The following is a 24,039-nucleotide window of genomic DNA, read 5'->3' as shown; positions in this document are numbered from 1 at the left end:
TAGTCCAGAAGTTCAAATAACTGATCTTTAAACATTATTGCTCCATAGGAGGGTAAGCATAACTCTGAAGGCCACAACAGTAAAAAGAGCTTGCAGATTTAGACAAGCCAAACACCTGTTTAGATGCCCCATTATACATGATAAAGACTGATGACTTTAAAGCCTTAAAGCTTCTTCTTGTGCTCTTTTGCCACCTCTTTCATCCAAGTGCACCACAGACATTTAAAACATTTCATTCTCTCCATTTGCGCACCCTCCCAGCACACCCTTTTTAGGTCGAGCCTGTAACAGCGCATGCGCGGTTTTGGCGAAGTGTTTGTGTAAGGGCTTTTGAAATCTCACCTCACGCTCGCACACACTCATGCTTTTTGTTATGTCCCAGGCAATTGGCCTTTGCGTGCGTCTTTTAGACAAAGACAGCACGCAACTGGGCAAAGGCGGGTGCATTGCTCTGCCCATGGTCTATTGGTTGCGGTTACCCGCACAGGCGTTAGGTGTTTTGAATTATCATGCCCAGACACAGGTGCGATGATTGAAAACAGATCGCTCGCTGTGGCAAGCGAGCACCACTCGCGGGCTTGTTTTCTCTTTACATACAGGATGTTTGAAGAAGAAAAAAAAAGCTGCCCAGAAGCTGCACCGTCCTCTTTGCTTGATGCACATAGCCTAGCTGCTTTCTAATCCTGTGCAGGGCCCCCGCCCGGCTCTTTCTGAATCGCTTTTGCAGGACGGCCAGACTCCACGGCATTTTGAGGCAGACCCGGTAGTCGCTGCTGAGCGCAGGTAAGGAGTGCACAGCTTTGGATGTCCTGCGAGACGTTGCGTGCTTGAAGCGCTGCTGCTTACTCTGAGTGCCTCCCGTGAGCGCAGCTTGGTGAGGAGCTCCCGGGATACACCAAAGGCGCTCCGCATCCACCAGCTGCCGCGCCCAGACCTAGCTGCTGCTCAGTTACCCGGGGAGGCAATGTGCTCGTGCGACCACGAGCAGAGCCAGTCTTGGGCACCCAGTGACGCTTGGACAACTCAACCACAAGGGGTTGCTGAGTCGATCTTTCCATGGCTATCCTGGTTTCAAGAACCATCACCGGCTGGGAAAGGTAAAAAAGTTAATTTAATTTACTGCTCCTTGAATGCTCTGGGATATGTTCAGGCAGGAATTTATCTACTTGTGAGGAATGGACAGGCTTCAACTCTCTTGAAAGAAGACCTGGAGAAGGGCAACTCAACATGTTCCATGTGGGGTGTGAAGAAAACAATTGGTGTTCGGTAAACGCCGGTGCATGTAGTTTTACTTTGTTATTCAAAACCTAAGGTTTCAAGTATCACAGAGCAAATTGGTCTTGGTTACTTATTCCACCTGTATGTGAAACCACTTATATTCTGATTGGAAAAAAAACTCGAGTTCAAGATGGTTGGTCCACCTGTGTTTTTAAAAGAAATAATTTAAGTGCTAGAATTTTAAGAAACATCTTTAACCCTTTCGATGCTGATGACGAGCTCAGCTCGTCATGATGCACAGTTGAGCTGTGCTGATGACGAGCTGAGCTCGTCATGAATACAGGAGAAGAGTAATTTCCAGCACAGGGGGGGAAAACACCTAGCAGCCAAGGTGTTAAGAGGCAAGTCAAATTGCCTAAACGATTCCGGAAAGTGGAAAAAGACACAAAAAAGTATGAAAAGATTCAAATAAACCAATATTTGTGTGTGAAAGTTCGATTTGTGGAACTGGAGAGCTTTCATATATGTTCTGCAAACAATAGTCGCATTAAGTAAATTATTCAGAAAATGGCCGAATAGCTGCATTATTGATTGATAAACTTGACCTTGGCCTCTTGTCCCTCCTCAAAAGCAGCATGCTCTCGGGACTGCGGGTTACCTCAACCCTCTAAACTGTGGTTGTTGTCAAATAGATTATTGTATGCTTCTAATGGAATTATAAATATAGCTCGTCACCAGCTCCATGCGCATTGTAGGACTTGGCCCTTTTCCCAGAAATTTTTCGCTTTTTATTCCTAATTTAGGATGTCCCCCATAGTAATAAAATGGTATAGGCCTTGTGTAGTGGAGAAAGCCCTGTGTAATGTCAAACTAATGTTAGTTAAGGTGCAGGTGCTTCCTTCCCCTAACATGGCTGCCACTGACCCATGCTATTGCAGCGCGGTCTTTGTGGGCGCATTTTAGTAGCCAGGAGCTGGCTAGAACCCTCAGACAATGTATCTATACTAGCCTGCCAGCCTGCCCATATCCAGAATGGTGGAGCCTCCTAGAACCTTCTGGAACAGGTGAGGTGACACCAACTGCCACTACCAACTGTCAACTGGTGCTATAAAAGGAAAGGGAGGGAAACTTTCCTGTCAGATTGAGGGAGCACAGACCTGGGGGAGAACCTACGCAGGAGTTCAAGGCAGTGGGGCCTAGAGAGGGACCTATGACACTGGGAGTGACGGCCTAGGTGCTGCCTTCCAAGTGTTGAGGAATCCTGAACTTACCCCCTGATCTGGCCCGGCGGGAGGGGAACCCAGAGTCCACCTGAGGAGACCGGCTGAGGAGATTTGATACCAGCCATCCACTCCAACCCCCCCCCACTTCAAGGAACCCAGAGACTGCTATTTACAAGGGCGCAAGAAACACAAAGCGCCGAGATTAACCAAATCACCACAGGACTATTGAGAAGACAACCAGGTATTGGCGCTGTGTCACTTCCTGCGCTCCCTGACGCCACCTGGGACCCCTTTTGCTGGTTTGCCACTGTTGTGTGGCCTGTCCTGTTGGTCCTGCTGACCTGCTTCCAACTAAAATAAACTGTCTGCTGGCTAAGCGCTCTTATTCCCTGGCGCTAGCACCCTGAACTACCTGTCCTGAGGAAAGTGCCCCACTGAATTGAATCCTAAGCGCTATCTCTGCGTAGCGCTAGCCTCCTGAACTGCTACCCTGACTGAATGGACTGAGGCTCAAGCACTATAACTGCCTGCAGAAGCGCTAGAACCCTGAAGCGCTATATCTGCCTGAACTGCTGTCCTGCATCATTTGAACTGCCTAATTTACCTCAGCTTGCTGAACTGGACAAAGCGCTGTGCCCCAGGCGCTATCCCTCCGATCACCTGCTGAAGCGCTGTGCCCCCTTGAGAAGCGCTTATGTCCTGCAGACTGTTGGGCCCTGAAGCGCTATACTCTTGAAGCGCCACAAAGTCCTTGTGTGGAGCGCTTTTTCCCCCCAAAGCGCTGTGGTGCCCGCGAAACGCTGCGGTCCCTGAAGTTCCCTGCCGAGGCGCTGCAGAAGTACTCACCACCGCCACCCCGGGCTGTCTGCTGTGCCCTGGAGAGCGCCGATCTTGCCATCTTGCCGACAACTGCCCCCGGTGCCGAGAGGGCCGCCACCGTGTGCTGTGGGCCGCGGTCTGCCCGGAGGAGTGTGGGAGAGGCGCAGTGATCCGTTGAAACTCGGGGGGGGGGGGGGGGGGGGGGGGGGGGCTTCCTGCTATTGCCTGCCTGGTCGCGGCGGCCCCCGATGTGAGGAGAGGGCCGCTGTAATGTGGTAGAAGGCTGCGTTAGGCCCTGAGGCCAGAATACCCCCATCCCGTGACGGGGGACGCCAGCCGTGTCATCGGCCGCGCCTCCGTCCATCGCCAAGCAGCCATTGGCTGCTGTTGCCGCGCCTTCCTGAGGCGCCTGCCCATTGGTTCCCAGGCCGTGAACGACATCCAGGCCCTGGGAACCGGATACCTTTTCACCGGAGGGCTCAGAGAGTCCCGAGAGCCCTCCGCCAGCTGCCGCTTTGCCCCGACTGGTCCCGAGGCTGGAGGAGCCTGAGTACTGCCCGGGACCGGTCCCCTGAGCAGCGGGAACCTCGCAAGAGGGCACCAAGAGGAGCCGAAGCCCTCCCCCAGCTGCCATCACCGTCACAAGGTGCCCGGAGCGGCCCAAACAAAAAGGTAACTCTGGGGGAGGCGGGCGGAAGGCCGAAGAAGGCCCCGAGTCGCCCCTCCCCTGGGAGAAAGTGGTAGTTGGGCCCTGTTGGCCCCATTTATCGCCTAGAAGCTTCCCCCCCAGATGGAAGAGAGGGGGGGAAATGTACCTGCAGGCCTGCTGGGCCTCAAAACAAGGCCAGGATATCAGTTAGGCCCCGTGACTGGAGTTAGGAGGGTTAACCCCTGGCTAGGGGCCCGTTAATGCCTTTTTAAATGTAATGCCTACTGATGTGCCTATCCTTCCCTAGAGAAAGGTTGATGCATTGCCTGCCAGTGTAAAATGAAATGCTCTACCCTGGTTTATTGATATGTAAAGGTCTGACGCAATGAGAAGTTAAATAGGAGGAAATTAAATGCCTATGCCTGATTGCGGAACTGTCCTACTCCTGCATCACAGAAGGTGTTCGCCCAGCTTAAGGTTGTGACTAATGAATGCCCATAGGGAAGGGTTATATGCCAAGTGCAATGTTCCCTAAGTACAACTCCTGGAAATGTTTAATGCTGGGTAATGTAACGTTTTAATCATTATTAAAATAAGTTCTTGTTATTGAGAATATGAACGGCTCTACATGAAATGTTGTTCTCACCTGCAAACAGGATAATTCCTAGTGAAAGGTCCCTACTAGATTATGGAGGTGTTTACCCTGGTATTGGACTGTTTTACAGGGCCCAAGGTCCACAGTTTATAGGCCTCAATTCATAAAAAGGTTAACCCCTGATTAGGGGCTGTAATAGAATGCCTACAGTACCAGAATGAGGAGTATTAGCGAGGGCAAGGCCCAAACCCAGGGATTATCCATATTGCGCCTAGTGTCCTGCTCAGCCTAGGCCTTATGTATGGTTTACCTGTTATTATATGTTTACTTCTGCTCAGAGAAGTGGTTACTTCCTGGATGAAATGTTGGTGCATAACAAGTTCTACTTCTACTATGGAACTGCTAAATGCTCATTCCTGCTGGGAGCGATTCTTAAAAATGGTTAATCCTGCACAAGGGGATGTTTATTCTTAATGAAATGTTTTTCCCCCTTTAGTGACGCATTTACTGGAAGCCTACAGTTATTTATTTACATGTTTACTGCTGTAAAACACTCACCCTTGCGTGGTGAGAAGTGGGTAAAATGCCTGAAAAACCAATGAGATGCAATGTCATTTGGTTGTCTACTTAATGTATTTCTTACAGGTGCTGACAAGAAGCAAGGCTAACGTCAGGCCTGTGGTTAGCTATATTTAATATCTAATATTCAATATTTATCTGATATTTCATATTTATTCCTCTGGATATTTATTGCAAAGTGTTGAACCATATGTATTCTGAAGGAAAACTAATAAGTAGTTGATACTGTAATTTGTGATTACCGTGACTCTGCTCTATATAAAAGTTATCTAATTTTTGTACAAACTAACTGGAGTGGTGTCACTCATTGCGTGCCCAATTTTACTGTCTCAGTGGATGCGTGTGCTGTATGGTCGCTTTACACATAAATCAATTGCGTGACCCTTAATTGAGTGACGTACCCTGGTCACAGCGTAAGCCCATAAATTGGGTTGTAAAGTTCCACAGAAAGTTTCAAAAATCGCTCAAATTTCTTCAAACATCTTTATTTTCATCATTTCCAAAATTATTTCCTCAGAATGAGTAATCCATCCTTATGGATAATTACTTTTGCGTCCAATGCATTTCGGCTAAGTAATAGCCTTCATCAGCGACTGGATTCTACAAATTAAATAATCACATATAAGGATATATCAGGGACTCAATGTCTGATTAACATCTACTTTGATGATAAAGTCTCAAAATGGTACATAGTAATGTGACTTCTAAATGTCACCCCGTGAATCAGAGTGTTAAAAAAGTAAATAAAGAACTAATTTAGCGAGCGTGAAAAGTTTGAATCAATTGCGCTTAATCTGTGAATAAGCCGGAACTAGATAGTTCGAAGCATATAGTACAAACACCCCTCCACCAGATAAATGAAGGATAAAAATAAGACGTGCACATATAACAAAGAAAACAGTTCGAATGTGGTTACCAGAAGTGCCCTTTGCATGCACTTAAATGCCAGAATATGAAAGAAGAAACGTGTACACCCGTTTACCGGTTAGACTGAAAAAAAGCTCCTGCGCGCCATTCACGGAAGTGATTTACGATCGAGTTCGAAGGCACAGGTTTAATCACCGCGCTATTAGTAAAAATAGAAAGCGGACTAGGTCCCTGGTAATTCAGTGAAAGCGGCCAAGAAGGTAAATATAGAAAGCGGACAGAAGTCCGGAGTTATTTAGTGTAAGCGGCCATGATAGATTAGGGTGAAAAGTATAAACAAGGGTGAAAATAAAGGGTAAAAGATGAAGGAAAATACGGTGATCCTCATTCAAAAAAAGCTCTTTAGTGACATTGTCAGCACTTAAATCATATAAAATGACAAATGAAAACTGTACCACTATCCTGTTCATGAGCAGTAAAGATAGACTAAATAAACAAAAAGCTCTAGAGAACTGAGTAGGATTAATCAAAATTAATGGTGTTAATGAAGTTTCAGAATCAATTAAGAAGGGAAAAAAACTGTAAACCATAAACCATTACTATCACAAGGAGGCAATTATAAGAAAACATGCAGAGTACATTTTAGTTCAATGTATCAATGTATAAAGCTCATAGATAACAGCTGAATTCAGTCCGGTCATTCATTCCAGTTGGTTTGAGAGTTTCCAATTTAAAAATCTAAGCATTTTCTCTTTGCAGCAGGTTCTTATGGTGGTCAACACCTTCACGTTTTTTTACAATTTCTAGGATGGTAAACCTCAGCTGGCCGATGTGTGAAGCTTCACAAAAATGAGTTGCAAACGTTGATTTGGTATGTTTGTTGCAAGGTTCACCCTCCTTTTCGACCCATTGTATCGACAGTTGGGAGTATACATCAACCCGTGGGTCAACTATTGGATAGACACTTGCAGGCAAATGTGATGAGGATGAAGACATTTGTAAAGGACACGACCCATTTTTTGGAAAGACTAGGAATGGTCCAATTGGAAGAAAACGAACAAGTTATGTCATGTAGCATGGATGTTAAATCTTTATATACGTCCATCCCCCACCAAGATGGAATTGAAGCAATAGAGCATACATTGCTCAATACAGAGAAGGAATTGGACTTTAAAGTGTTCCTTATGGAACTACTACACTTCACACTTTTCCATAGCTATTTTACATGGAAGGAAAAGTTCTATTTGCAGCTGACTGGGACTGCCATGGGAAATTCGGCAGCCCCCGTCTACGCGAATCTATACATGGAACATTTTGAAACCAAACATATTCTTAATCAGGAACCTTGGAAGTCTAATACGAAAATGATATTGAGATACATAGACAATATGTTCATCATATGGACTGGCTCAGAACCTGAACTAAGAAATGCTATCAGTGAACTCAACACACGTGATGAACGCATTCAATTTACATCGAAGATCAATGCCACCAAGATCACATTTCTGGATGTGGAAATAAGCAGGAAAGGGTCGTATTTTGAAACTGACATCTATCGGAAATCGACAGATCGCAATAATCTATTGCATCATAACAGCTTTCACAATAATCCATTGAAAACTCATTTGCTATACTCGCAAATGTTGCGAGTAAAAAGGATTGTATCATCCCCGGTGATATCAGAGACTAGAATCAACGAGATGGAAGAAAGATTCAAAAGTAGAGGATACCCCCAAAAAGTACTAGATGATGCCAAGTCTAGATGTGCACAAAGAGAAAGGAAAGACTTACTGATTCAAGCCCCAAAAAAAGAGAACACAAGAATCGTTGTTGTGTCGAAATACTCAACCAAGAGCAAAGCTTTTAAGAACATTATTAACAAGCATTTACAATGCAACGGTTTCGCCTTTGCAAAAGTTAGAGCTATGAAAAAAAAAAGGATAGAAGAGGGAAGAGTCTAGAAATGGTTATTTGGAAGATCATAGAAGTAAAATGAGGTTTGAGACAAGTAAGAGGGTGGAGGTAGAGCATACTACATGGTCACAATATCACAACTGCCCTCTTTTCAGTATTTGGGCACCATTCTGTCCTGTTCCTGCTGCAAAAAAATGTGGAAAGTACAATAGACATGAATCTCCCAATGGGCTGCTTGTAATTTCTTTCAAACATATTTTCAGCTTTTTAATACGTCAGGTCCAAAGCCAGTTATGTTCTTCAAAATGTGTAGTTACATGTAGAAAGATCCATGTACTGATCTCAGCAACTCACTAGTTAACAACAAATATTTCCTTCCCTTATCCGCTAATGACTGACACATTTCATGCGACGAAAGTTCCGGAGAATTTGAGAAGTTATTTATTCATTTAATTCCGTTTGGAGTTTTGCTTGGGAAGATGATTGGGTCAAGCTTACTAGACAATGCATGCGCGGTCTGTTGCGAGCATATTGTGCATTACCATGAATTTAGAAGAGCTTAGAGCCCGCCCATTTCTCACTATTGACTGGCTTTCCCTCGTCACTCTGATTTGCTTGCTTCTTATTCATGTCCCAACTTCATAACCCTATGTTTATCCCTCCCATGGAGCTTTGCCTCTTTACCATGTGAAGGCACCTCACAGGAGACGGTTTCTGAGCCTTAAGAGCCTCATTATCTGAAAAGGTTCCACATCAACCTCTGAGTGACCCATCTCAAAAGGTTCACCATAAACCTCTGAGTGACCCATCTCAAAAGGTTCACCATAAACCTCTGAGTGACCTATCTCAAAAGGTTCCGCATAAACCTCTGAGTGACCTATCTCAAAAGGTTCCGCATAAACCTCTGAGTGACACACCTCAAAAGGTTCTGCATAAACTTCTGAGTGACCCATCTCAAAAGGTTCAGCATAAAGCTCTGAGCGACCTATCTCAAAAGGTAACGCATAAACCTCTGAGTGACCGATCTCAAAAGGTACCGCATAAACCTCTGAGTGACCGATCTCAAAAGGTACCGCATAAACCTCTGAGTGACCTATCTCAAAAGGTACCGTATAAACCTCTGAGTGACCCATCTCGAAAGGTACCGCATAAACCTCTGTGTGACCGTCAGAACCTCTTGCGGGGCCTAGAGGTACATACATGCACAAGCTCGCAGGGCCACCAGTAACCACATACAACACTAAACCAATGAAAACTCGCTCTAATCATCCCAAGGATAAAACACAACCCCATTAGAATCACCACCAAAATAAACCACTGAGCCATCACTGACAAGTGCCTCGTTCTGTCCTTCGGCATTAGAATCCCCACCAAAACAAACGCACTGAGCCATCACTCACTCATTTAGTTCCAAAATGGACGTTAATCCTAATTTTAGACAAAATCTCCCATTTTTGCCTTCAACAATATATCTGGCGATATATCCATTTGAAAAAAAGTGGGTTGCATGATGTCCATAAAATTGGCTAGAATTCAAAATGGTAAATGAATACAACTTTTCCATGTTATTCCCCATCGTAGACATGAAAATTCACAGCGTCCAGGCAGAGGCGCAGAAACACCGCCTTCTATTTGTAATATTGCATGCACTGTTACCTGCCGTGTTATCAGACCAGTGGTAACTGTGCCCGCTAATGCTCTCTATGGCCTGCTATGAGGGCTGCTTGGGGCAGCAGCCTGCCCTGCTAGTGCCAGAAGAATGCTGGGTAAGGAGCGTATGACCCATACTATCGCGACACAGCGCCTCCTCCCCGATAGGACCTTCTATGAGCAATCAAGCTTTTAGCAAAGGGGGTGCGTTTTCGCAGCATGGGGCAGTTGTAAAATCGGATTTTTTTGCTTTTTCTGTGAATGAATATATTGGCATTTGTGAGCTGCCTTCCCCAGCCACGGCGCGTGTTTGCACAGCTGAGCCACCGTGCCCAGCTGGTACAATCTCTCGAGTGACGCTGTCACAGGGCAGCAGCGTGTGTGGTTATTTCAGGCAGACAAGGGGGTTTATGAAGTTCTAATGTGATTTCAAGCTGTGAAAAGCAATTCATAAACAGATGCAAGGAAAAAATAATATTTGCTCTGGGAAAAATTGATGATTACTGTTTGAGGAGAACGAATTTTATGTTTTGCTGCGCCGGTGGGAATGTCTCGCCATCTAACTGGAGGGCACACAGCGCTCAAAAAAGGAATTCTTCCCCCACACTGAGATTGGGGCATATTTGCAAACAATCATTTTTGAGGATTAAAGGTGGGATGTTGGCATCCTGCAGACACCTCGCCGCTTCCAGATCTGATGCAGAAAGGAAAGCGATGCGCAGGAGCAGACAGGGAAGGGCGCCGAGGACAGGTGTTAAACAGTACTTTTAAAAACACTGTCCGAGTATCTTGCTTGTGTTTTCTTTACATTTACAGAGTTCCTCGCCCTGAACGTTAATAAGTGTCTTGCGCGGGAAATGAATGGCTTACATACAATGCTACAAAGCTCCGAGAAGCCCAGATGCTCTAATTCCAGCGCTACTGCTATAGCAGAAGCACTTTACCCTGCACGACGCACACTGGCCAGCAGAGGGCAGTGTGTGTGGACCGGATATTATCAAGCAATGTAATGGCAACTAGCTACTAGCTGCCAAGGATGTTACCCACAGGGAGGGCCAGACGTGTCCTATGTGCACCTCATGCTTTTTTGTAGTAATACATGGCAAAACATACTCATTCAAAGGCAGCAGGAATCCCCACACGCAGAGTAGGACTGACTATTCGTCCAAATGGGCATTTCCGGGAGACTGCAACTCTTGCTGCTCAGTTGTTGAACGAATCGGGGTGGCTGCGTTCTAAGATGTGAGGCACCGGGCGGGCGGCACACAGGAGGGAGAGAGAGGGGCAGAGAGAAAAAGAGAGAGAGAGAGTGTCTGAGACAGGAAGAGAGACAGAGAGAATTAAAAGAGAAAGCGAGAGAGATACGAAGCGGAGCTGCTTTGAACAGTCTCTCCAGGACCAGGACTGATTTTGGGCCCCCAGTCCGACCCCTGGGCAGCAAGCGCCTCCCGGCACAATTGCTAATGAGTGTAAAAGAGGTTGTGAGTGACAGTGCCCTACGGGTAGGAAAGCGAGGGCCCCTCGCTCGCTGGAGGCCCGCGCCCGCTCCCTCCCTCGCCCTCCCTCCCTCTTTTAATCCCTAGAAAGCTTGTTTGCAGACATTACCAGCTTCAATAAACAGGTTGAATCCTTAATGAGAAAAGTCAAGGCGCTGTTTGCAGGGCAGCCCGACCCTGCTCGAGATGCGCGAGGCCCAGTGCATGCGCCAGCTTTCACTGTTTGCAGCCAGTGCGCCTTATTAGCCCGTTCCATCAATGACAGCCCCTTCGCACTGTCGTGACACGGAGCCAAAGTCAATAGCAAGCTCAGTGCAGACCCAGAGCGCCTCGTCATGCAGAGGACGCTTGTGCTTACAGGAGCTCTTAATGGGAAAGCACGGTACCAGCGCCAACCTGCAATAAGCGGTAGAAGGTCTATCCCAAAATAATAAAAAATAAAAAACACAAGTCAGGTCCCGGGCCGGCAGCCAATCACTGCGCGGCCCGGGGAATGACGTCAGGGGGGTGTCCCGGGCCGGCAGCCAATCACAGCGCGGCCCGGGACACACGGCAACAAGGGGCGGGGCTTAAAAAAAAGAGTCAGAAACGCCCACGATTCGCGTTCTGACTGGGAAAGAGTGATGGACAACCATGTCTTCCAATGGCTAGCCTCCATTTATGGAGCTAGCCAATGAAAGAAGGGGCGGTTTCAAGTCCTCACTACTGAGATAACAATAGATTTCTCCCTGTCGGAGCACCTGCTTCGCAGGTGCTACTGCCAGGTCGAAACCTAAAAAGCATTGGGTGATACTATCCCAAGAAGTAGAATTCAATAATGTCTTCAAGGAAATGCCTCTTTTTGCATACCAAAGGGGAACGAACTTGGGTAGCATGATTAAATCCAGGACAGAGAGCATTAATGAAGTTTTTCATGGTACATTGCCTTGTCATAACTGCAGTCACTGCAATAATATCATCAGAGGGAATACCATCACCCATCCAAGCAAAGGATATAAGATCAAATTACGTGTGTCAGCAACCTGCGATTCTATGAATGTTATATATCTATTGAAATGCCCCTGTGGGCAAGGATATGTGGGTAAGACTGAGAGAAAGATGAAAGTAAGACTGAACGAGCACAAGTCGAACATTCGCAACAAACATACCAAATCAACTGTTGCAACTCATTTTTGTGAAGCTTCACACAACATCAGCCAGCTTAGGTTTACCATCCTAGAAATTGTAAAAAAACGTGAAGGTGTTGACAACCATAAGAACCTGCTGCAAAGAGAAAATTTTGGGATTTTTAAATTGGAAACTCTCAAACCAACTGGAATGAATGACCGGACTGAGTTCAGCTGTTATCTATGAGCTTTATCATGATACACTGAACTAAAATGTACTCTGCATGTTTTCTTATAATTGCCTCCTTGAGATAGTAATGGTTTAAGGTTTACAGTTTTTTTCCCTTCTTAATTGATTCTGAAACTTCATTAACACCCTAATTTTGATTAATCCTACTCAGTTCTCTAGAGCTTTTTGTTTATTTAGTCTGTCTTTACTGCTCATGAACTGGATAGTGGTACAGTTTTCATTTGTCATTTTATATGATTTAAGTGCTGACAATGTCACTAAAGAGCTTTTTTTGTATGAGGATCACCGTATTTTCCTTCATCTTTTACCCTTTATTTTCGCCCTTGTTTATACTTTTCACCCTTATCTATCATGGCCGCTTACACTAAATAACTCCGGACTTCTGTCCGTTTTCTATATTTACCTTCTTGGCCGCTTTCACTGAATTACCAGGGACCTAGTCCGCTTTCTGTTTTTACTAACAGCGCGGTGATTAAACCTGTGCCTTCGAACTCGATTGTAAATCACTTCCGTGAATGGCACGCAGGAGCTTTTTTTCAGTCTAACCGGTAAACGGGTGTACACGTTTCTTCTTTCATATTCTGGCATTTAAGTGCATGCAAAGGGCACTTCTGGTAACCACATTCGAACTGTTTTCTTTGTTATATGTGCACGTCTTATTTTTATCCTTCATTTATCTGGTGGAGGGGTGTTTGTACTATATGCTTCGAACTATCTAGTTCCGGCTTTTTCACAGATTAAGCGCAATTGATTCAAACTTTTCACGCTTGCTAAATTAGTTCTTTATTTACTTTTTTAACTCTCTGATTCACGGGGTGACATTTAGAAGTCACATTACTGTGTACCATTTTGAGACTTTATCATCAAAGTAGATGTTAATCAGACATTGAGTCCCTGATATATCCTTACATGTGATTATTTAATTTGTAGAATCCAGTCCCTGATGAAGGCTATTACGTAGCTGAAATGCATTGGACACAAAAGTAATTATCCATAAGGCTGGATTACTCATTCTGAGGAAATAATTTTGGAAATGATGAAAATAAAGATGTTTGAAGAAATTTGAGCTATTTTTGAAACTTTCTGTGGAAGTTTACAACCCAATTTATGGGCTTAACGCTGTGACCAGGGGACGTCACTCAATTAAGGGTCACGCAATTGATTTGGTTTTACTTGTACTCAGAAGGAGGGTACACCCTGGAGCACGCAACAACAGTAAATAAGGGGATCTAAGAGTGCAAGCGTGACGAAAATAATTTCGCTTTACACATAAGCCTTCGGATGCCTACGTGCTCGTGCCATGCTACCCTCGGGGAGTTGGTGACCCCAGTTCCAACACGCATTTTGTACCATTTTACTGGTACTACACACAGAAACCCTTTTTCTGGACTATTTTTAGGATCTCTAAAGTGATTATTGCTGGGAGAGTTGGGGGTCGGGCTTTCATTAATACAAAGCAACTTTATCTGGAAGTTCAAATTTCAATCTTTAAACAATGATTCATTCTTAAATAATAAAGCCCAGTAACTCTGTGCTTCTACGTGAGACACCACGTGCATAATATTGAAATATCACACAGTGAATGAAGAGCTATATATTCTAAAACAAGCATTGGCATAGCCAATAGGTCTCGCCTTTGGGTCTTCATAAGTGTTAGTTATCCAGCACAATATCCTTGGTGTTAGACAGAGGCAGATTGGCCTATAGGGAAATCAGGCAGTGCCCAATGGACTGGCCTGCCAGATCAGGGTGTGGGCCTTTTCCTTTTCTAGCTGTTTGCGGGCTGGTTTTATGGTAAAATGGGCCAATGTTTGCTGCTGATTTCACTCATTACCACAAGCAGTGCCTGCAGCACACAAATGTTATGTAAAAGGGTTTGTAAAGTGCTAAAAAAGTAAGGATTCTGTGAAAGGAGCACAGGGGGAGAAGTGAGTTAAAACAAAAAGGCTTTCAGTTGTTTTCTAAAAATACTGTAGCTAGGGATTTCTCGCAGTGTTTGGGGAAGCTGGTTCCAATATTTTGGAGCAAGAAATGAAAAGGCTCTTCCGACAGCCTGGGAAATGCGAAATCGGGGCACCCGAAGAAGCTGGATCTAAGTCTCCTAGAGGTGCAGTATTTAAAAAAGTTTTCTTTGTAGGTAGAGGGGACCTCTATTATTCAGAGCATTGAAAGTTAAGCAGCAGATTTTAAAAGGTTTAATTCCATGAGCAATGCGCTTGAGGGGGTGCCCGCAGGGCAGTTCAGGATCATTCTAGCTGCTGTATTTTCAACCACCTGCAGTTTGGCCAGATGTGTTTGTCCTACTTCTGCCAGCAGAGCGTTACCGTAATCCAGGCAACTGGTTACCAATGCCCTTCGATGCAGGGTAGGTATGAATGGAAGGATTTTTCGTAAGAGTCGTATGCTATAATAGCATGCGCTGGCCGTGGCCGCAATTTGGTCCTTCGTGGATAGCTGTTGGTCTACTTTTATTCCCAGACTGATTTTTTCTTGCTCAGGGTTTTTTCCGATGGTAAACATGAGTTGCGTGTCACCTGCGTATGAAATGATCTCGAAGCCCAATTGTTCCACTACCCTTGCCAGGGGGCCATGTATATATTAAAAAGGGTAGGGCTCAAACAGGAGCCCTGAGGTACTCCTTTCTCCAGGAACATTTTTTCTGAGCAATAGGGGCCAAGAGTGACATTTTGGGTTCTCTACGACAAGAAAACTGTAACCACTTCAGGGCTGTCCCCCCGACACCACACTCGGACAATCTCTCCGCTAGCTTTAAATGAGAGATGGTATCAAAAGCCGCCGAGAGATCTAAGAGAATCAGTATCGATGAGCCCCCTGCATCTATTGTCTGTCTGAGGGAATCTGTCACTGCCAGTATGGCGGTTTCCGTGCTGAAACCCGGACGAAAGCCCGATTGAGATGGGTCCAGTATTTCGTTTAGTTCCAAATAGGAACATAGCTGTCTGTTGATGATGCTTTCCAGCAGCTTTCCCAGGAGAGGCAAAAGGGAGATAGGCCGGTAGTTGCTAAGGATTGAGGAGTCAGCTGTGGACTTTTTAATATAGGGCGAACACACGCCTCTTTCCATGCATGGGGAATGATACCGGTTGTTATAGAACTATTGAAGATTTCACAGATTGCAGGCGCACAGCTCGTAGCTAGGAGAGCCATGGTTTTTGGGGGGCACACATCTTTTGGTGACCCAGATTTTGCTTTTAAGAGACCTTTTATGACTTCTTCAGTGGTGGTTTGCTCGAAGCATTCCAAGGAGCTGCTTATTGCTCTTCCCCTGGCCTCAAGATTGGACAGAGTTTGGGAAACTAAGGGAGTTAACTGAGGGAAATTATCATAGATTCTAGATTTCTTATCCTGGGAGTAAGTTGCCAATTAATTGCATAGGTCTGGGATTCGGGTGGGGCTTGGATACAAGCTTTGGGGGATGAAAAATCTTTTACTATGCTGAATAGGGTTTTTGTGGAGTTACTGGCTTATTCTATCCGTTTGATAATAAAAGTGTGTCTTGCTGCTTTCAGGTTCAGATGATATCTGGCCGGAGACTGTCTGTCCAGTAGTTTATTATCCTGGACTTTACTTGCCCACCAGGTTCTTTCCAACCGCCTGCATTTGGCTTTTTCTATCCTGAGCTCCTTTATATACCAGGAAGTCGAGATTCGCCGCTGGGTGGAACCATATTTTTTGGGTATGATCTTATCAAGGGTAGATTCTAGTGCCCTATTGAAAGCCTCCAAAGTGTTGGGAGCCTCCATTAAGATGTTAGCTAATTCTGGGTGGTAGACGTCATTAAAAGCTTCTAAAGTAAGGTTACGCCATGGCCTACGCAGTTCAGGCGTTTTCCTTTTTTGTGGTTCCCCAATTCTTTGTCGCCCCTGATGGATGAAGAAAGTGATCATTGAATGATCAGTCCAAGTAAGGGGCTTGGACTAGATCAAGTAGATGGCCAGCTCGATGTGTGGGGCCTACCACTCTTTGTGTGAGTCCCATTTGTTCCAGCGAGGAGAGGAGTTTGTTAACCTCTGAATTTGAGGAGTTATCCCCATGGAAATTGAAATCGCCTAGCAGCAGAAACTTGTTTGCTGCAAGCACATGAAGGGTTATATGTTCAACCAGAAGTTCAGAAAAGTTGGCTTTGGATCCAGTGGGCTGATAGAAAGCTGGCACGGAGCCCTGTTGGGATATGAGAACCTTAAAAATTCCTAATTCCACACTTTCTTTGATTTCTGTGAACACCCAATTCACTGTGAGGTCATTCTGGAAAACAATGGCTATACCTCCTCCTGTTTGTTTCTCCCTGTCCAGGTGAATACATTTATAGTTCTCTGGGATTGCTAGATTTGATCATTCCGTGGTTGGAGGGGTTGAGCCAGGTTTCCGTAAAAAACAGTGTCGGGGAGTGTGAGACCAACATGTCCCAGATTTCAAACGGATGTTTGCAAGGGACCTTACATTACAGAATATATTTTTTAATCCCTTAGAGGCTGGGTTTATGATCTTGCTTTCAGGGGGTAGAGCCTCTGCCTTAGTGACCATATGGAAGTGGCAGTGCTTTCATGATACCGGTCCTTCTAGCATATTAGGTAATTTCTGGGAGCAGTTCCAATGGTCTTTGTCTTTAAAGAGTTCCGGCGCTCTAATATCCCGTCGGGATTTAGCAGAGTAAGATAGGAGGGTGCGATGGTACTTTTTTACCCTCGATGGGAGCAGCGTTTCTGGCCGCTGCTGGGCGTAGACGGGCTTGCCTTTGGCGCGCCCGCCGGCACGTCCGGGGCGCCATCCTCTTTGTACTCCCCGAGGAGCAACGACTAGCATGCTGCCTGGGCTGCCTGCCCAATATGTCTGGCCGCTCCGGCGTCAGACCAGCGTGCCTGTGAAACCTCCCGAGCTCAGCACCTAAATCGGCTGAGAGTGAGGTGAGTAGTATCTATTTGCTATTTTATTAAAACATAGTGCAGTTACCAATTTAAACCATGCGGCGCAAAAGGAATGACAGTGAGACAAAACAAAAGTACTCCCGGCTTCCGCCTCAGGAGCCTATCTTCTAGTGCAGTGGGCTCGCGTTTACCTACTCTTTGTACTCCCCGAGGAGCAAGCGATTAGCATGCTGCCTGGGCTGCCTGCCCAATATGTCTGTCCGCTCCTGCGTCAGCCCAGCGTGCCTGTGAAACCTCCCGAGCTCAGCACCTAGTCGGCTGAGAGTGAGGTGAGTAGTATCTATTTGCTATTTTATTAAAACAGAGTGCAGTTACCAATTTAAAACCATGCGGCGCAAAAGGAATGACAGTGATAGACAAAACAAAAGTACTCCCGGCTTCCGCCTCAGGAGCCTATCTTCTAGTATTAAAATCATACCATCATGCTCTTCTATTTACATATACAAATGCATGCAATCGCCCATAACTTGCAAAATACCCATTTGGCAGGTCTTTACAAGTTCAAAACTGGCCTGACTTACAAATGTGCCACTGTTTTTTTTAAAGATATATTGTTTCCTAATGGGGGCCACTTTTATTTTGGTGCCCGGGCCTAATTTTTGCCCCAGTCCTAAAATCGCATTAAACTCTAGTGCAGAATCTGACACCAAAGGTTGGTGGCAAAATAGGGGTTTTACATTAGCTACTGATTGAACTGGACTCAGATGATATTGACAGTCAACTTGAGAGACAGGCCTTAAGGCTGAACACTAGCCCTGACAACACCCTCTTTAAGCTGTCTTTGAGACTGGGGAACGGGGGGGGGCGGGGGGGGGGACTCCGCTATGTTCGAGACTTAGAAGTCAACACTACAAGACATTGTTTTATTTGTATTATACACTCCGGAAGCTGTACAGCTGGGGAAAACAACCAAATTCAACTTGTCCTCACTGCGGGATTGCACTGGAGATTTAACCCATAGGTGTTATTTTTGGATAACCCTAGGTTCATTTAGGGAAGAAATAGAAGAGCATGATGGTATGATTTTAAATACTCAAATTAGGATCACACCTCAGATGATGCTAATAGGGTTTGAACCCCAATAGTTGAATGATAAATGCACACTATGCCAAATCTTTGTAGTATATGGCGGCAGACCGCATCAGCATTGCTGGGGCTTAACTGGATTAGAAACCCTAAACCTTCCACCAATTGCTGTCATGAATTGTCGATGTACCATCTGGAGAACCGCCTAAATCAATGTAGAAGTAGTGGTGGCAAGGAGGAGGGAGGAAAGCGGTCATTTGGTCACAGTTGATGAACTGGTATTGAAACATGGGCTTCTCCTTTTGTTGATTTTATCTTCACAGCGTGTATGCTAGGTTACATTACTGTATGTAATCTTTAGTACAGTCTTAAACCGGACGTATTGATTGGAGCACTTTTATAATATATATTTGGTATATATGTGTGTTCCACAGAATTGGCTTTACAATAATGAATTGATAAAGAATGTTGGTGGATGAATTATGAACTATGTATTACGAATGTATGCAATGTTCTAATCTAGAAGAGTCTTATATTTGCTCACCATATATTTAATGGATCATGGATTTGTAATGTTTTATGTTTATTCACACTTTTCCCTACTTTTGTACTCCCTCAATAAAAATTTAAATAAAAAGAAAATCTGTTATTCAGCTGATAAACACAGATCTACTATTAAGCCAGACGTAGACAACCAAGTTTATTTCAGATATTCTGATCTATCTAGTAGTTGCTGAGCAGACAAGGAATGTCATTTATCTGAATGCCCACTTAACAGCAGAGCTTCTGTACTATTTGTTCAAGAGCCAGGTGTAAAGCAGATACATCTTACTATTTATAAATAGTGGGTACTATAGAATCAGGGCAAAAGTGATGGGTAAACTTGCTTGGATAGTGTCCATTCACTATTTTCACAGGGTGGGCCCCGTCCACCCTGCCAAGAAGTTGGGCTCCACTGAATAATATTCTGAACTCGTCCCAGTGTAATTTTCAAACACAGGGACATATTCAGCAGCACCTGTTCATTGTCTGCTTTCATTCCGACCAGCAAAGTGCAAGTGGAGAATGGGCTTTGTTGTTTCAGTTTCCATCTGGGTAATAGCCAAAGTCGAACTTAAGGGGCCATTTGGCCTCCTTTAGTTCGAGTATCCAGGCGGAGAGCTCCCTGTAGTAACACACCTAGATGTAAAGCCAGTGGAAGGGAACCAAAAGCACACAGCTTATTAGAACTTCACAGGTATTTAACAGAGGAACAATTTTGACTTTGTTCAGATCCCAAATATAATAGATTTGCATGCACTGCAAGAATGTCAGATGCGTTGCTCTGTCCCAGTACAAAATAACAGTATAAATACCAGTATTTTATTTATAGCGCTATTCAACTCAATGCAAGGAGTCAGAGCGCTTTACAGAACACGTACACATTAGATTGACAAAAAATCATATAAGGCTGTTAATCAAAGTACAAGATATGTTACATAATACCGTGAGGGTTACAAGGTGCAGGCATCACATATCCTTCATAGCTCATGGTACTATATTAGAAGGCTTGAAATTCAACTGCAAGTAACAAAAGGATTGCCCGTGTTTAAAGCAGTAACCTACTCTCATATCTACATTAAATAAAATTCTATAATCTGCATGTTAGATTATGTGCATTGCATGAGACTCATTAATCTACTTTGAGTCAAAACTGGCACTAGGCAAAACACAGATCTTTCCATCAAATGGTTTAACCTTCAGAGTGAATGTACCATTATTATAAATCCCTCAGATTTACTGGGAACACATAGTGCAGCAGAAGGTGCCTAAACTCCATAAGATATTTTAAAATTCAGTCTTTGCAACCAATTAAGCAGAACAGATGTATTGTCACGTATCTACTTGTTGCCACTTTCTTTGTGGCAGAGTTTAAAAGAATATATATAAGTTGAGGCCCAGATTTTGCGTCTGGGTTGCGTTACTTTTCTGGGATAACCCGGACGCAAAATCTATTTTGGGTATCTACAGTGCTCCACAAATCTGGTTTGTGTGGCTTTATAAAAAATGAAAAAAACTAATAAAAGACAGAGCATTGCCCTGTTTTGCATTACCTTGCACCATGTAGGTATTACATGGGTGGTTCTTGGGTGTTCCCGTGTATCTACCCATGTATTTTGATGTAAACACATATTTACAAAGACTTGTAAACATATGTTTATACCAAACTGGTGAGTCTAACAGACTGGCGTAATAAGGAAAAATATCTTTATTTCTCCTCATTATTTCCTCTTTGCATGTATGTTACAGTACACATACAAAGAGGAAACAGTCTCATAGGATAGTATTTATCTGGCTTTGTAAATAAATAAAAAACTAATGTAGAGCAGCGCATTGCGCTGCCTTGTGTTACCGTGTGTCTGATAGGGATTACATGGGTGGTGCATGGGCATTCCCGTACATCCACTCATGTACTTTGTTTAAATCATATACCATTTTTTTAAGGCAGGGACACTTGCTTTCCCTGGGTCACCTCCAGAGTCCAACTTCCCTGTCAAGGGATTGTGGTTATTCCCCATTTACGTGACGAACTCACTAGCGGCGCCTAGCTAGAATGTCACAAGTCTTAAAAAGTCAAAGTGCCTCTGCCTGAAGCGTGTCAGACAGAGCAATTTGACTCAGAGGCCTGGTGGCCCAGTATTCAGTCTTTCCCACTCTTGCTGGATTGGAGGTTTAGAGTGCCCTGACACATGTCTACAGGAAACGGCCTTTACAACGCAGGCTGAGACACCAGGCAGTTTTCAAGCAAACAGAACAAAGATTGCCTAACCCACACATATGTCGTAACCAAGTAGATGCATGGTTAAGGAAGTCAGCAGTCGGAAGAACAGGGAGGATCGGGAGAGGAAGCTGCGGGACGCAGCCTGGTAAGTGGGGCTGAGGCAGGGTTTTGGAGGGTAGTCAGGGTTGTTTTTTGGCAGGGTTTTAGGGCTCAAAGCGAGGAGGTTCGGGTAATTTTAAGGGGATGGGCCTGGATTTTAGGGCCCAGGGCAGTTTTAGGGCGGGGTAGTTTTTTTTATTAGCATGGGGCAGGATTGTAAGCCTCAGAGCGGGGGCAGTTTACAGGGCGGGGAGGGAATCAGCTTAAGGGTTCAGGGTGGGGGGCTGAGGTAGTTTTAAGGGCTAGGGCAGGGTGGGAATATCGGGTATTACGGGGAGGGCTGGGGTGTGCACTTTACTCACTCCACGTCCTAAAAGATTTATGGAGAGGGCAGTCTGCGTGACCACTTTCTGCACCCAGAGCAATGCCATAAGCAAAATTGTGGAAAAACGTTGGCCCTGGATCAAGTCAATTGGCATTTCAGATGATCTGCCACTGTTTTCTTTCAGGGTAAGAGGTCAGGTTGCGCTGGTGAGGGTGGCTTAGATATAGTTATGCCAACCATAAGAATTTGAGAGATGTCTGCTGCTAAATGTGGAGGTGACATGGGGGGATGGAGGGGTCAGTGTGTCATTTGTAAAAACAAATGCAAAGCCTCAAACTTTTTCTTAGGGCCTAATTGTTGAAAAGCAAGATTTCCATAACCTTTTTCTTTCACTAATCTACACTGGCTCATTCTTGCTGGATTTCTTTTCTTCCTAATTTCTGCCTTCAGCATTATTTTCCCATTTCTCTTTCACCCCTTTCTATCTTGCTTTGGGTAATGGTATGTTTGTGAAAAATGAGCCCTAATCTCCAAATATAAGTGCAGATGTCCACCACAGACACATTCAAATCAACCAATCTGGGAAATTGTAAGCGCACTACTCACCCGTGAGAGTCTCAAGGCGCTAGGTGGGTGCTACTTAGTGGTGGGGGGCTCAGTAAGCACACTTTGTATAGGAGAGCAGTCTCACCTCTGGAGAGCGCAGGCAGCTTTAGCAATGACATCTACATGGAAATGTGCTGCATATGGAATATTAGGCCTAGTGGGGTGGTCTGGTGACAGAGTTTGTTTGTGCACCCCTGTGGTAAAGGAGGCTTTACAATGACAAAAGACAACATTGTTTTATGTGTAGCTTACAAAAGTGTGAGTCTCTTGCCTAAATCAGGTGTGTTTGTATACTCAATTCGCTCAAATGTACTCATAATAGACAAGCTAACATATGTGTGCGGTCTTAAGATCAGATGTCACTTCTTGTGATGTGACTTTCTGTAAAGTCATGGCTTATGATGCCACTACCTGTGATGCCCCGTGCAATGTCCCAGGCCATGATGTCACTTGCATACTGTCTAACTTGGTTTGTCCCCCCACTTCTTTTTTTAAGACCTGCACCCGGTGTAGAATCTAAACTATTTTAGCACTTAAGTTCCTCTATTTGTTGTCTACTGAAATGAAACTTCACTGTTTTTCTGGCGACTGGCTAAATTGCTACTACCCAGGTAAAATGTATTTCTTTAGTCACAGATGGCTTTCAAGCCCAGACCAGGCTTGAAAGAACAAACTACAAGTAGATTACATTAATTGTCAACACCAATTGGATCATCAACTGCAGTGAATTACTCCCCTTCCTTATTAATAAGCTCTACACAGCCAAAAGATTGCAGGTTTAGTTTCAGTCATTGACAACTCAACTTCTCTCCCACCTGATATAGATAAAATGAGTGCCAGGGAACTGCCCGAAACCAGTGCATGTGCTTGACTGCGTGTCTATTAAACAGACTGGACTATGGAACTATAGTGACAAGTCTATTGCTAGGCCGTCTGATTAATCAACATGTCCTAGCATGTGAGCAAGTCCAAATCTACAATGACATGTGCAAGCCAGCATCCACTACAAAGCAAGCGTGGAAAGCAATATGCACCCTGCAATACAATGTCAGGGGCTGGCGTATACGGCCCAACAAACAGGAGTACAGACGCTTTTTTTCCTACCAGGGAAGATTCCTCTTTTGCGCAGCTGGCTCTTGGTCTCGCCCAGCACTCTCCATGGTTTTACACTCCGATTTTTCCCTCCCTACGCTCAAGCAACTATCCCGCGCCAGCGCATAAGTTCCCAACCCCAAAGGAGACGTCACGAATACGTTCGAGTCACGTGACAATCAGGCACCACTCAGCGAGTCTAGACACAAAAGCCAAACATAATATCCCGCCCCTTCTGAAGTAGCAGTTGCGTGAGTGATCGGTGAGTTCAGCTAGCTGGGCGTGCTATTGGTTTAAGTTTCCGGAAGTAGGCGGGAAGATCGAAACAACAAAAAAAAAATACTAAAACAAATTCACGAAGAAAATGACGCGCCCACAGACTCCTGAGTGCTAGACCGCTAACTTATTTTTCAGTTTTATAGAGCGCGAAGTCGACCTTTTGAAGGTATAGGCGCGTTACACGAGCGCTATGTACATTGCACATGGTTATCTTGTTTTTGGCATGATTTGCCCAGAATCGCACGTTGAGCCGACCCCGATACCCGAATCTGGTTCTCCAGTTCTGCTGTTCTGGCCATACAGCCACATTCTTTGCCCTAACTTTCTTTATAAAGAAGGACCGAATGAGAAAGTTTAGTCCATTTGAAGGAATCGTAAAATGCTCAGAATTTTTTAACAAGTGACGTAACCCCTTTTCAAAATGTGTTTAATGATATATGGCATTCTACAATTTTAAATTAAAAATATTAGCCGATTGTCCGCCAACCCCTTTTTGTTGCTATTAAATTTGTCTAGTTACATTTCTCTGCTTTCGCTTC

The 24,039-nt window shown here is 44.6% G+C and overlaps 1 protein-coding gene across 1 annotated transcript in view; it reads right to left on the bottom strand.

Annotated features, from left to right (window-relative positions):
• RFC5 (replication factor C subunit 5) overlaps positions 1-23,323 on the bottom strand; it is a 190,650-nt gene extending 167,327 nt beyond the window's left edge. The window contains exon 1 of the mRNA XM_086943272.1: positions 23,234-23,323. Coding sequence (XP_086799398.1) covers positions 23,234-23,289 — 56 coding nt within the window. The 5' untranslated portion in view covers positions 23,290-23,323. The remainder of the gene's footprint in view (positions 1-23,233) is intronic.
• Between the last annotated feature and the right edge of the window lie 716 nt (positions 23,324-24,039).

This window comes from Lissotriton vulgaris, chromosome 11 (genome assembly GCF_964263255.1).
Source record: "Lissotriton vulgaris chromosome 11, aLisVul1.2, whole genome shotgun sequence".
Lineage (NCBI taxonomy): Eukaryota > Metazoa > Chordata > Amphibia > Caudata > Salamandridae > Lissotriton > Lissotriton vulgaris.
The sequence above is the reverse complement of the archived record's forward strand: the minus strand, read 5'-3'. Positions and strand labels throughout refer to the sequence as shown.